The sequence below is a fragment of the Myodes glareolus genome, chromosome 6, assembly GCF_982192425.1.
Source record: "Myodes glareolus chromosome 6, mMyoGla1.1, whole genome shotgun sequence".
NCBI lineage: Eukaryota > Metazoa > Chordata > Mammalia > Rodentia > Cricetidae > Myodes > Myodes glareolus.
Genome location: NC_142031.1, coordinates 40,025,004 through 40,037,496, shown reverse-complemented (window position 1 = coordinate 40,037,496; position 12,493 = coordinate 40,025,004). Strand labels below are relative to the sequence as shown.

Sequence of the window (12,493 nt, the reverse complement as noted above, 5' to 3'; positions counted from 1 at the left end):
TTTCAGAGAGGGTATGGCCTCCCATGGGGAGTCAAGAAGTCTGTCCCATCATCACATCATAGCTGCTGCTATGTTTAGAGCAAGGTGTCTCTCCTTATAGGAGAAAATTTTTCCCCCGTAAAGAATTTGCTTTATTGTACTTACAGAAAATCTTGGAGAAGAGGAGCTGTGAAAGCTGGTGATTTGAGGTCCTTCAGTCTCATAATTGTGACATCAGGTTTCAGGTTAAACAAGAGGCTGCATCACTTTCTCTGTCCTAGTTCTTACCTTTTATAGTTTTTGTCACCCATGTATAAACATTGTTACTTTATATTGCAGACAAGGTAAAAATGATCAAGAAAAGGTGGTTTGCAGCTATGTTGTTACAGTTGATTGCTGTGGTCCAAGTTAGTGGTAGGAACATGGAAGTGAGGAGGTCTGTAAGACTCAGTAGAAAAGTAGATAAATGGAAAACAAGTATGATATTTTTCCTATTTCTATCTTTTAGGTTGACTGCTGGTAAAATTGCTGGAGCTGGCCTTTTGTTCGTTGGTGGAGGGGTTGGTGGCACTATCATGTATGCCAAATGGGATTCCCATTTCCGGGAAAGTGTAGAGAAAACCATACCTTACTCAGACAAGCTCTTTGAGATGGTTCTTGGCCCTGCACCTTATACTGTTCCCTTGCCAAAGAAACCGGTAAGAATTTAAACAGTGTTTCAGTTTATGCTGTGGAGTACTTTCATTCAACTGCTTAGTTTTTGAGACAGTTTTATGTAACTCAGACTCTTCTTAAACTCTTTATCCTCTGGGTTCACCTCCTAGGTTCTGGGGTTACAGGAATGTGCCATTATACCTGGCTATGGAATACTTTTTAAAAGCAAGCTGTTTTCATCTGGACAACAGTATTTGTGTATAACTCAATGCACCTTCTGAATGTATGTTTGTTAGTTCTCTTCAACTTGAACTAATAGTAATCTATACAAGTAGAATTTTAGCCTGTGCGAATTCCATAAATGTTCTTAAATACCACATTTAAAAATAACATTGCACATGGGTAGATCAGAGAGGTGTGTAAGAGAGGTACTGGCTGCCTGTGGCCTGAGGCACAGTTGTGGCTGTGCACCTGACTTAGTGCCCTAAACACATAATGTAGAGTGTTCAGGATACACCTTATTGTTGTAGCTAGTTACAGCTCGCTTTAGAAAGAAAATAAAAGGCACACATTTTTACTATCTGCTGTTTGGTTGACAGTGACAGGAATGCTCTCCAGTGTCCTGGAGCATTGTGCATGTTCTTCAGTTTCACTTCCTACACACACCACTAGCTTAAAACTTTAAAAAATAATTTATTTTAAATTTTATCCATTATTGCTATTATTATGTACTTATGTGTGTGTGTTCCAACATCAGTGTGGAGATGAGAGTAAATTTTTGGGAGTGTGTTCTTCCACAGTGGGATTCAGGGATCAGGCTCAGGTTGACAGGCCTGTACAAGTGTTTTTACTCACTGAGCCATTTTGCCAGCCGTACGTAGCTTAAAAATTTTAAGTTCATCTTTAAAAGAAGTGCATTGCATCTCCTGGAATTAGAGTTACAAGTGACTGTGAATCACCATGTGGGTGCTAGGAACTGAACCTGGGTCCTCTGGAAAAACCTCCAGTGTTCTTAACCACTGAGTCATCTCTCCAGCCCCCTTTTAAAAACTTAAGCATATAGGTGTTTTGGCCAGTGTTTATGTTTGCATACTACATGTGTGCTGTGTCCAGGGAGAGCAGCAGAGGATGTCAGATTCTCTGGAACTGGAGTTGTATCATTTGGGAGTCACCATGTGGGTACTGGGAATCAAATCCTGGTCCTCTGGAAGAGCAGCCAGTGTTCTTAACTGCTAAGGCATTGCTCCATCTACTAAACTTAAGTATTTCTTAATTCAAACACAGCATCTTGTTTACACACAGATAGAAGAGACATACAAAAGAGCGTGGGTTTTTTGGTTTGTTTGCATTAGGTATTTCTTTCTTTATGCTTTGAGGCTGGACATGGCTGATCAGATAGTTAAATCCAGTATCTAGAATGGCCTAGAGACCAATTCTATTGATTAAAAAGTGTTGCCTGGTTTCTTCATCATAACCAAACACACTGTTCCTGGATGGTTTTCCAATTCATAATTTCTTAGACCTTTAAAAGATTTGCAGTGACTAAAAGAGACAGTTATGCCCCTATAATACTCACAGAATCCTGTGACTTCATCTAAAATCTTTAGTCAGTTTTAAGCTGTAGGATCCAGGGGAGATAAGCCAATAGCCCTTCTAGGAGCAGGGGGTCTGGCTAAGTTGAGAATAGTGTTTATTTCCTACTCAACACAATCACAAGTGTCATCTTTTGTGAATGAATTCTTTATCTCTGAATGGCTTTTGCCTGTGCTCACTGCTAGTTGCCTAGTTGCTTTGCAGACTGCAGTTGAACAGTCTTTCTGTACTGTACTATCTCAAAACCCACCAGTCCCCCAGTGATGCTAGGGATTGAGCTCAGAGCTCAGCAGGGCTCTTCCACTGAGCCCTCAGCTCCCTATTTGCTTTTTTTTTTTTTTTTTTAAAGAAGATTTATTTATTTAGTTAGTTGTTAGTTTACAGTGTTCTGTCTGCATGTGTGCCTGCAGGCCAGAAGAGGGCACCAGATTTTTTTTACAGATGGTTGTGAGCCACCATGTGGTTGCTGGGAATTGAACTCAGGACTTCTGGAAGAACAATCAGTGTTCTTACCCTCTGAGCCATCTCTCCAGCCCCCCCTATTTGCTTTTATAGTAGTACAGCTAGTATTGGTTACCAGATTGCTGGATTAGAATTGCTAGATTTTCTGTTATTGTTTTTATTTTGTTAGTTCTCTAGTTTAATCTACCTTGACCTTGATCATTTCATTTCCCACTAGTCTTCTGAAGTAAAGGCATTCCCATGTATATGGTCTTTCCCGTCTTCAGTCTTCATTCCCCAGATTTCTGAAAAATTATAGATTATATTCATGTCAGTGTAGACTCTTCTAAAATAAATACTGCCATGCTTTCGTGTCACCGTTTGCCAGGAACTTTTAAACATATTTAGTTTCTTAAGAACCAAATATAAAAATGAGATTGTAAGGATTGTCTTACAATCGGCTGTCAAGATGGTTCACTAGGTAAAGTCTTGCCGGCAAGACCAATGATCACATGTTGGAAGGAAAGGGCTGACTCCTGCAAGTTGTCCTCCTTCTGCCATATGAGTGCTGTGCTGTGTGCCTCTCCCTCCAATAAATAAATGTTGAAAATAAAGAAGATACAGTGAATGAAGCCAGGAATGGTTAAATGTTGGCGCAGAAGCTGGCCATTGGTCCCCCACCTCCTTCCTTCCTTCCTTCCTTCCTTCCTTCCTTCCTTCCTTCCTTCCTTCCTTCCTTCCTTTCCTTTTTTCATCTCCTTCTTCCTCTCCTCTCCCCTCCCCTCCCCTTTTCTCTCCTCCTTCCTGTCCCCTCCCCTCATGTATAACTGCATGAATTCTGGCAATAAAAGAAATACCAAACAAATGTTCCTTTTCACTCCAGGCCTCTCATCAGTCATTTGTTCCTAACTGACTGCATATTGTAGAGGTGGAAATGGCCTTCTCAGTGTTAGAGATAAAAAAGGAATGTCATATATCATATGCTTTATTATTTCATAGAAGCCTTTAATGCTAATACATGGGCTAGTCCTTTGGAATTAAGTTTTTGGAATACATTTTTTTTTATAGTAATGACAGCTTCTTTCTATGAGTATATTGCAAAATGTTGATAACCTGACCTTTAAAAAAGAATATTACTATATGTTCCCTTTTAAAGACAACATTGTATTCTAAATATTAAACATTTTCCTTTCCAAGATACAGTCTGGTCCACTAAAAATCTCCAGTGTGTCAGAGGTGATGAAAGACTCCAAGCTGCCCATGGCACAATCCCAGAAACAGAAGGGAGACACTCCAGCTTCAGCAGGTACTTGTTAGAGCTACTCTTTTGAAGGTATAATGGGAGCAGTTGTCTCACTGTTTACAGTTACTTCTGACTTGATGAATCACTGGACTCTGATTAAGCAAATACTCCCTGAGTGTGCATTATAGGAGCTGGGGACCTACCAGTGAATGAACACTTTACAATGAAAAAACAGTGTGCTAATATTCCTTGATGGGACAAGAGGAGGAACTTCATCTATGGATGAGTGAAACACAGAGTCAGCCAGGGGAGGAGAAGGGTATTTGTAGCTTTAAGCAGGATAAATCAGAAAATCTTACCTGAAAGGTGTTGTTTGAGCAAAAGGTAGAAAGCTAGAAGGGAGTGAGAAAATCACAGAGACACCTACTGTGGTAAAGAGTGCCAGGCTCGCCATGTCCAGGAAGGAGAAAGGTGGCCTGGAAGCCATATTAAGAGTTTTGTTTTATATTTGGAGTGGAGTGGGGAGATGTTGGAGGGTCTGAGCCAGGGAATTTATGTCTAGCATCTATTTTTAGAAGATTTGTTTTGTCAGTAAGTGGTGGCAGGAAGGTTAACAGTCCAAAACTAACCTCAACTACATGGTGAGTTCAAGGAATAGCCTGGGCCACTGAGACTCTGCCTCAAAAACAGAATGGTACCTAGATAAGTAAGCAGGGCAGAAACAGGGAGACCAGTCAATAGGTTTTGTTAACAATATAGGTTTATCTTTTGAATGTGGCTTTTAATTTTTAAAACAAAATTTGTCTAATTTTACTGGTTTCCTACCCATTTCATCTCTAGAATTGTTTTTCTCTTACATCAACATTTTTGTTTATAAATTAGTCTTTCTTAAAATTGTCTTTTCTGAATTTTTTTCTTTTAAATGAGTTCTTTCTTCACACACTGTCTTCACTGTGAACATCATCTTCCCTATGTTTGAAACTGTCATCCTGTTCCACATCTTTCACGTCTTCCTTTATCTCTGCCATACTTTAGGACTGTTCGAGTCCCTCTACTGATTGCTTTCTTCTGTCTCTCCTCCTGTTTCTCCTTTTTCTTTCGCTGTTCCTTTTTGATAAATTACTCTGATGTCCACTTCCCCGTGCTTAGATTTAGCACTGTTACTAGGAGCCTTTTTTTAAGGTAAGAGGGATTCAAGTGTCTGTAGGTGCTGAGAAGACTTTGTGTTGTACTTTCTCAACTTTTGTCAGTTTTCTGTTTCTGTGGTTATTCATTCACACACAGGGCTACAGAAGCATTTGTGTTTTTAAGTAGTATAGTGTGAAGAGCTCTGTAGTAGATTCTTGCCTGTGGGTTAAAGGCAGTACAAGTACCACACATAATATGTATTTATAGCATCTACAGGGGCAGCTCAAATTATTTCTGCAGCAGGTGACACACTTTCGGTCCCAGCCCCTGCGGTTCAGCATGAGGACGCTGTAAAAACGGATCGTTCCGACATTGGTGAAGGAAAACCCACATCTGTAACCTCAGGTAGTTTAATTATTCATGTGTTGTGATATAGATGTTTTCTCACCAGAACACCTTTGCCTTGGCCCTCAGATACTTTGGAAAATGTGTACCTAGACTGGTCTCCAGCCCTCAGACTTGCCTAGGAAAGATTTAAATTTCAAAGTCTAAGGTAATCCTTGAAAATGTTACCAGTGAATCTCTCATTTCCTGTGGAGTCGGAAGAGGGTGATGTTTAGAGTCTTTGCCGCCCTGCATTGCCTTCAGTACTTTGTATCCTTGTTAGCTGTTGAAAATATGTTGAAATTTGCTTTCCTCTTGTTCACTTTTGCTGCAAGAGGAAGCATTCTCATCTTCTGTAAGGGAGCGACCACCTGAGGAAGTCGCAGCTCGCCTAGCACAACAGGAAAAGCAAGAACAAGTTGAGAAGGAGTGTATGTAAATCAAGTCGCTGTCTTCATCTGTCAGCCGCCTTGTCATCCAGTAGCTGGTTGGGGTTTCCTTGGTTTCTTCATGTCACTGCCTGGCTCCCACCATTTCATCATTTGTGCTCTTTCCTTCAAAACTGCTCTCACCCAGGTCAAATGAGTTGTTACTGGTGAACATTGCAAACCCATTTTATTATTTCTAGTACAAAGCTTTTGTATAACTCCATGGAACAGAACTGGATTATTTCAACCTTTAAAACTTGTATGATTAGTCAGGCAGTGGTGGCACATGCCTTTAATCCCAACAGTTAGGGGCAGAGGCAGGTGGATCTCTGTGAGTTTGGGGACAGCCTGGTCTACAGAGCTAATTCGAGGACAGCCAAGGCTACACAGAGAAATCCTGTCTCAGGAGAAGGGGGGAGCTTGTATGTATGTTTATGAGTGTGAGCCTCAGAGGCTCATACTGCAGCCTATAATACATCCACTCCGGACTCTGTTGACAATCTTGGGAAAGAGGGTGTCCTACATGTTGCTAGTCTTTAGCAAAATAAGTGTATTTTCTCTTAACTTTCAGTTCTGTGTTATTTTTTTGGGTGTGTGTGTGTGTGTGTGTGTGTGTGTGTGTTTTCAGGTTCACTCATCTGTACATGAGTATCTAGAGTCCAGAGATTGACTTCAGATATTTTCCTGTATTGCTCTCCACCTAATTTTTTTGAGACAAGATCTCTCTCATTGAACCTTCAACTTGTTGTTTCAGCTAGGTCTCATTTGTGGGTTATAACCCCTTTGGGGTTATCTAAGACCATCTGTATATCAGATATTTACATTATGATTCATAATAGTAGCAAAATTATAGTTATGAAGTAGCAGCAAAAAAAAAATGTTATAGTTGGGAGTCACCACAACATGAGGAACTGTATTAAGGGGTTGCAGCATTAGGAAGGTTGAGAACCGCTGGGCGAGACCTACTGGTCATTGGGCCTCCTGGGTCTGCCTGACTGTCCACCCCAGCACTGTGGTTACAGATGCACTTGCTGCAGTAGTGCACAGCTTTTACATAGCTGGTGGGGATCTGAACTTGAATCCTCATGTTTAAGCAGTGAGCATTTTACCCACTGAGCCATCTCCCCAGTCCCCTGTTAGGTTTTTGTTAGTTTAAAAAATGGTAATAGATGCCTGTTTTCAGGAGGTGCAGACTGTCACTTATTGCACTGTTGTGTGTTAGTGATTTTGGAAGTAAAGGGTGTAAAAGGATTCTCGCTGAACAGAGAGTCACTTTCAAATTCTCCTGCAGCTTTGTGAATTTTCTCTCTGGCGACATCACTTGTTTTTTCTGCTGCTAAACCTGCTAACCTTGACCCCTTGTTGGTTCTGCCCTGTTCTGAGGAGTTGCCATTGTGAGAGAGAACAGATGGGGAAGAAGGAGCCTTAGGAGTCGGGCATCTCTGTAAGCCCTGGACTTGAGTGATTCTTTTGCTGTTTTTGTTTTGTTTTGTTTTGTTGTTGTTTGTTTGTTTGTTTTGTTTTCAAAACAGAGTTTCTCAGTAGCTATGGAGCCAGTTCTGGAAATCACTCTGTAGACCAGACTGGCCTAAACTCATAGAGATCCACCTGCCTCTGCCTCCCGAGTGCTGGAATTAAAGGTGTGTGCTACCACCGCCTGGCTCTTTTGCTGTTTTAACTGTGTGTGTTCTTTTTCATTCTTGGCCTTGTTACAGATAATTGAAAATGTTAGGCAAATGAACAAATTCTCAGTGAAATGTTTTTATATTTTTCCAGTTTTCCATAATAGTCATATTTCCTCCCCCCTTCTCATCTGTCTCTTTGATACTTTTTTCCATAAGTAGCTTAAACTGATTTTGACTTTATTGTGTAGCCCAGAATGGCCTTGACCTCACATTTTTTCTGCCTCAGTCTTCTAAAATATAAGAGTATATGTTGAATTCATATTTTCTCCTTACTTTTCTTTCTGTCCCTTTATCATATGGTACTTTGATTTAAGTTATCCATCGGAGATGCAGAATATTCTGCTGTGACTGTTCTCTTTGGGGTGGGTTTAAATTCTCATGGTTTGGTTTAGACAAACTGAAAAAGTTTAGCATCGTTGCTTTGCTTCTTAATTTTCCTTTAAGCCTTAGAACTGTGTATTCATTTACACTGTTTTTTGTTTTTTTTTTTTTAAAATCAAGGTTTAGAGCATAGTAGATAGATATCTAAAGAAAGTAGCATTGAACCTGGTGACAGTAGCACACACTTTAATCCTAGCACTCAAGATACCGAGTCAGATGTCAGTTCAAAGTCAGCCTGGTCTAGAGAGTGAGTTCCAGGACAGCCAGGGCTAGACAGAGAAGCCCTGTTTCAAAAAAACCTCCCAAGATCCAAGTACCTCTTTTTTCTCATTTCCTTCTTGGTTTCTTGATACCTTGCTCTTTAGATTAAGCTGCAGTTTGATCTCAGTTTCTTGGTATTTTCTCACTATTGCCTTTTTCACTTACGTTTGTACACTTACACACTATGTCTCCTCCAGATTCCCACAGAATAAATAAAAAGTGTGAGAGAGAGGAAAGACAGCTTTTAATATTGCCAATATTACTGTTGACTTCTTGTATGCTTTTGTGGGGAAACTGTCCATTCCAAGCCTCCCTTTGATCTTTGTTATTATGTTGTTTAATTTTGTTTCTTTGTTTTAGACGAGGTCTTCCTTAAAATCTTATTTATTGGGGCTGGAGAGACGGCTCAGTGGTTAAGAGCATTGCCTGCTCTTCCAAAGGTCCTGAGTTCAATTCCCAGCAACCACATGGTGGCTCACAACCATCTGTAATGAGGTCTGGTACTCTCTTCTGGCCTACAGACATACACACAGACAGAATATTGTATACATAATAAATAAATAAATATTTTAAAAAATCTTATTTATTTATGTTTATATGTGTCTGGGGCAGAAGTACCTTGGCATGTATATGTGGAGATCAGAGACCATGTGGGAGTCAGTTTTCTCCTTGCACCGTAAATGTTTCAGGGATTGAACTCATGTTGTTAGGCTTGACAACAAGTACCTTTATCTTGCTTGAGATAAGGTTTGCTGTGTAATGTGTGGTGGTCCTCCTGCCGCTGACTCCCAAGTGCTGGGATTAAAGACACAGCTTTTCTTTTACTTTTTTGTTGTCATGTTTTCTTGTTTGTTTCCTTTCTCCTCGGTCTGGTATCTTCTTGTATCCTGGACATATGAGTACTATGGGTTTTCCTCTTTTTTTTTTCCCATGATATTTATTGAGCTCTACATTTTTCTCTGCTCCCCTCCCTGCCTTTCCCCCTCCCCTTCAACCCTCCCACAAGGTCCCCACGCTCCCAATTTACTCAGGAGATCTTGTCTTTTTATATTTTTTACTTCCCATGTAGATTATATCTATGTAAGTCTCTCTTAGTGTCCGCATTATTGTCTAAGTTGTCTGGGATTATGATTTGTAGGCTGGTTTTCATTGCTTTATCTTTAAAAACCACTTATGAGTAAGTACATGTGATAATTGTCTTTCTGAGTCTGGGTTACCTCACCTCAAATAATGTTTTCTAGTTCCATCCATTTTTCTGCAAAATTCAAGCTATTGTTTTTTTTTTCTGCTGTGTAGTACTCCATTGTGTAAATGTACCACATTTTTCCTACTCATTCTTTGATCGAGGGGCATTTAGGTTGTTTCTAGGTTCTGGCTCTGACAAACAAAGCTGCTGTGAACATAGTTGAACATGTGTTCTTGTGGCACGATTGAGCATCCTTTGGATATATACCCAAAAGTGGTATTACTGGGTCTTGAGGTAGGTTGTTTCCTAATTTTCTGAGAAATCGCCACACTGATATCCAAAGGGGCTGTACCAGCTTGCATTCCCACCAGCAATGCAGAAGTGTTCCCTTTTCCACAAAACCTCTCCAGCATAAGTTGTCATTAGTGTTTTTGATCTTGGCCCTTCTTTCAGGTGTAAGATGGAATCTCAGAGTTGTTTTGGCTCACATTTCTCTGATGACTAAGGATGTTGAACATTTCCTTAAGTGTCTTTCAGGGTCTGTACTCCATTTTTTTATTGGATTGTGTGATTTTTTTTGGTGTCCAATTTCTTGAGTTCTTTGTATATTTTGTTTAGAAGTAGAAAATAGGCTTCTGTTTTTTCCTGGCGAGTTTGCAATTTTTATAAAATGAAGTAGTTAATGATTATGCTACATGTATGTATTCCCTTCAGAATATTCTTTTTTTAAAAAATTATGTATACATATATTTATTATATTTGTTTATGTATGTTTTGTATGCATGTACGTCTGCAGGCCAAAGGAGGGCACCAGATTTCATTACAGATAGTTGTGAACCACCATGTGGTTGCTGGGAATTGAACTCAGGACCTCTGGAAAAGCAGGTGGTGCTCTTAACCTCTGAGCCATCTTTCCAGCCCCCTTCAGAATATTCTAAACCTTTATCTATTGATTATATTAGCCTTTTTAAGATATCATTCCCTTAAAACGCCTTTTATTTTAGAAAATTCAAACTTTATAAAAGTGAAAATAATATAGTAAACTCATACAGATCAGGCATCCACAGTTCCTTTTTAAGATTTATTGGTTGTTTTTTGTCTGTGTGTTTTCCTGCATGTGTGTATGTGTACCATGTATGTGCCTGGTACCTGTGGAGGCCAGAAGAGGATGTTAAAGTTAACAGATGTCGAGTTACAGGCAGCTTTGAACTGCCGTGTGAGCACTAGGAACCAAAGCCGGTCCTCTGCAAATATAGCAGTGCTCTGAGCCATTTCCCTCACTGCGTTCCCACCCACAGCCCCTATACTTTGAAGAGAATTATGCTTTCCTAAAATTGGGTCCCATGTATAGCTTATTTTGTTTGGTGTGTTTTTGAGAAGCACCAGAAGACTTAGGAAAAGAGGGAAAGTTTAGTCTTTTGCAAGGAGGATTTGTTTTTAACTGTTGTTTCTCTTTTCAGCTTTAGCCAAGAGTTTAGAAGATGCCCTGAGCCATACTGCGTCTGTTACTCTGCAGGCTATTACAGCCCAGAATGCTGCAGTTCAGGCTGTCAATGCACACTCCAACGTACTGAAAACAGCCATGGACAGTTCTGAGGTGCGCCACGGAGGGGTTGCCCTGTGTAATAGCGATTGTTTCTGTCCGATAACGGGCTTTCTCACAGAGTAAAGACACTCAACAATAACTTTTTCCTTCTGTATTTTCAAATCAGGGTCTTCTCACTGTTTATCCCAGTCTAACCTGCAATTCATTAAGTCTAACCAGCCTGGCCTCATTCTTGCAGTGATACTCTTGTATAAGCCTTCTGAGTAGGGATATAACAGGTGTGTGTTTAGCTACAATAATTGTCTTAAAAATACAAAACAGCTGGAGACTGCTGGTGCACATCTTTAATCTCAGCACAAGGAAGACAGAGATAGGCAGATCTTTTGAGTTTGAGACCAGCCTGATTTACATAGCAGGTTCCAGGCCAGTCAGTGCTTCATAGTGAGACTTTGTCTCAAAACAAACAACCAAACAAAATTGAGAAAAACCATCAAATATGTTTTACATGAACCACAGAACTGTTACAGTGTGAGAACTTGGGGGGTTTGTTTTTTGAGACAGGGTCTCATTATTCAGGCTGATACTGAATTCACTGTGTAGCTGATACATGATACCTGTTAGTAATATCTTTAGCAAATGTTAAAATGTAGTTTCCAACTTTTAAGCAGTGTTTTCAATAAAATTATTATTATTACAGGCTGATGCTGAGCTCACTGTAACTAAGGATAAGCTTGAACACTAGATGCTTCTGTCTGTACTTGGAAAGTACTAAGATTACTTACTAGGTAGACACAATCTCACCTGGCTTGAGAGAGAGTTTACATTTGCTGCTTCTTCTTAATAGTTCTTCAGTATTTTTTTTTTACTTTTTATTAATTAATTAATTAATTATTTTGGCAGATGGGGTTTCTCTGTGTAGCTCTGACTGTCCTGGAACTAACTAGACCAGGCTACCCTAGAACTCAAAGATCTGCCTGCCTTGCCTCCCAAATGCTGAAATTAAAGCATGCACTACCATGTCCAGCCAAGCATTTCTATAACTAAACTTTTAAATTTTTAGATATTTTAGAATGATATAAAATTTAAGAAATAATACTAAAATTTTCTATATATCCTAGACACTTCCAAAAGAAGTTAAAAAAAATCAGATGGTGGTGGTGTTTCACGCCTTTAATCTCAGCACTCGGGGGGCCAGAGGCAGGTGGATCTCTGTGAGTTCAAGGCCTGCCAGGTCTACAGAGTGAGTTCTAAGACTGGCTCTATAGTTGCCTGGAAACCCTGTCTTAAAAAGTTAAACAAATAACAACAGCAAAAAGAAGTTTAAAAAAAAGAAGGAAAGTCCTCTGTGTTATCTGTATATTTGCAGGAACATGGTCAGATTCTAGTGGCTTGTCCCTTACATCCAGCTGTGTTCCTCCCCTCCCACAACTTCACCAGAAGCCACCATTTGTGGAGAATTACTGTTCAGCATTTCTGTCACATTTTTTCAGAGTTCTCTTTGATGACTTCCTGTCTGGGCTGTTACTTCTTTTGGGGGGAGGGGATGGAAATAGGGTTTTTCACAGAGGCCTTCCATAGGCGCAC

The 12,493-nt window shown here is 39.9% G+C and overlaps 1 protein-coding gene across 11 annotated transcripts in view; it reads left to right on the top strand.

The window, feature by feature from the left end:
* The window catches only part of Immt (inner membrane mitochondrial protein), a 44,620-nt gene that overhangs the window by 17,159 nt on the left and 14,968 nt on the right, over positions 1-12,493 (top strand). For 2 of the 11 annotated variants that reach the window (XM_048425908.3, XM_048427392.3), the window contains exons 3-7: positions 488-677; positions 3,865-3,973; positions 5,339-5,443; positions 5,758-5,853; positions 10,824-10,960. In XM_048425908.3, coding sequence (XP_048281865.2) covers positions 488-677; positions 3,865-3,973; positions 5,339-5,443; positions 5,758-5,853; positions 10,824-10,960 — 637 coding nt within the window. Of the gene's footprint in view, positions 1-487; positions 678-3,864; positions 3,974-5,305; positions 5,444-5,757; positions 5,854-10,823; positions 10,961-12,493 lie in introns of all 11 variants that reach the window. The other 9 variants (XM_048425154.3, XM_048424477.3, XM_048429523.3 and 6 more) reach the window with 6 other exon arrangements.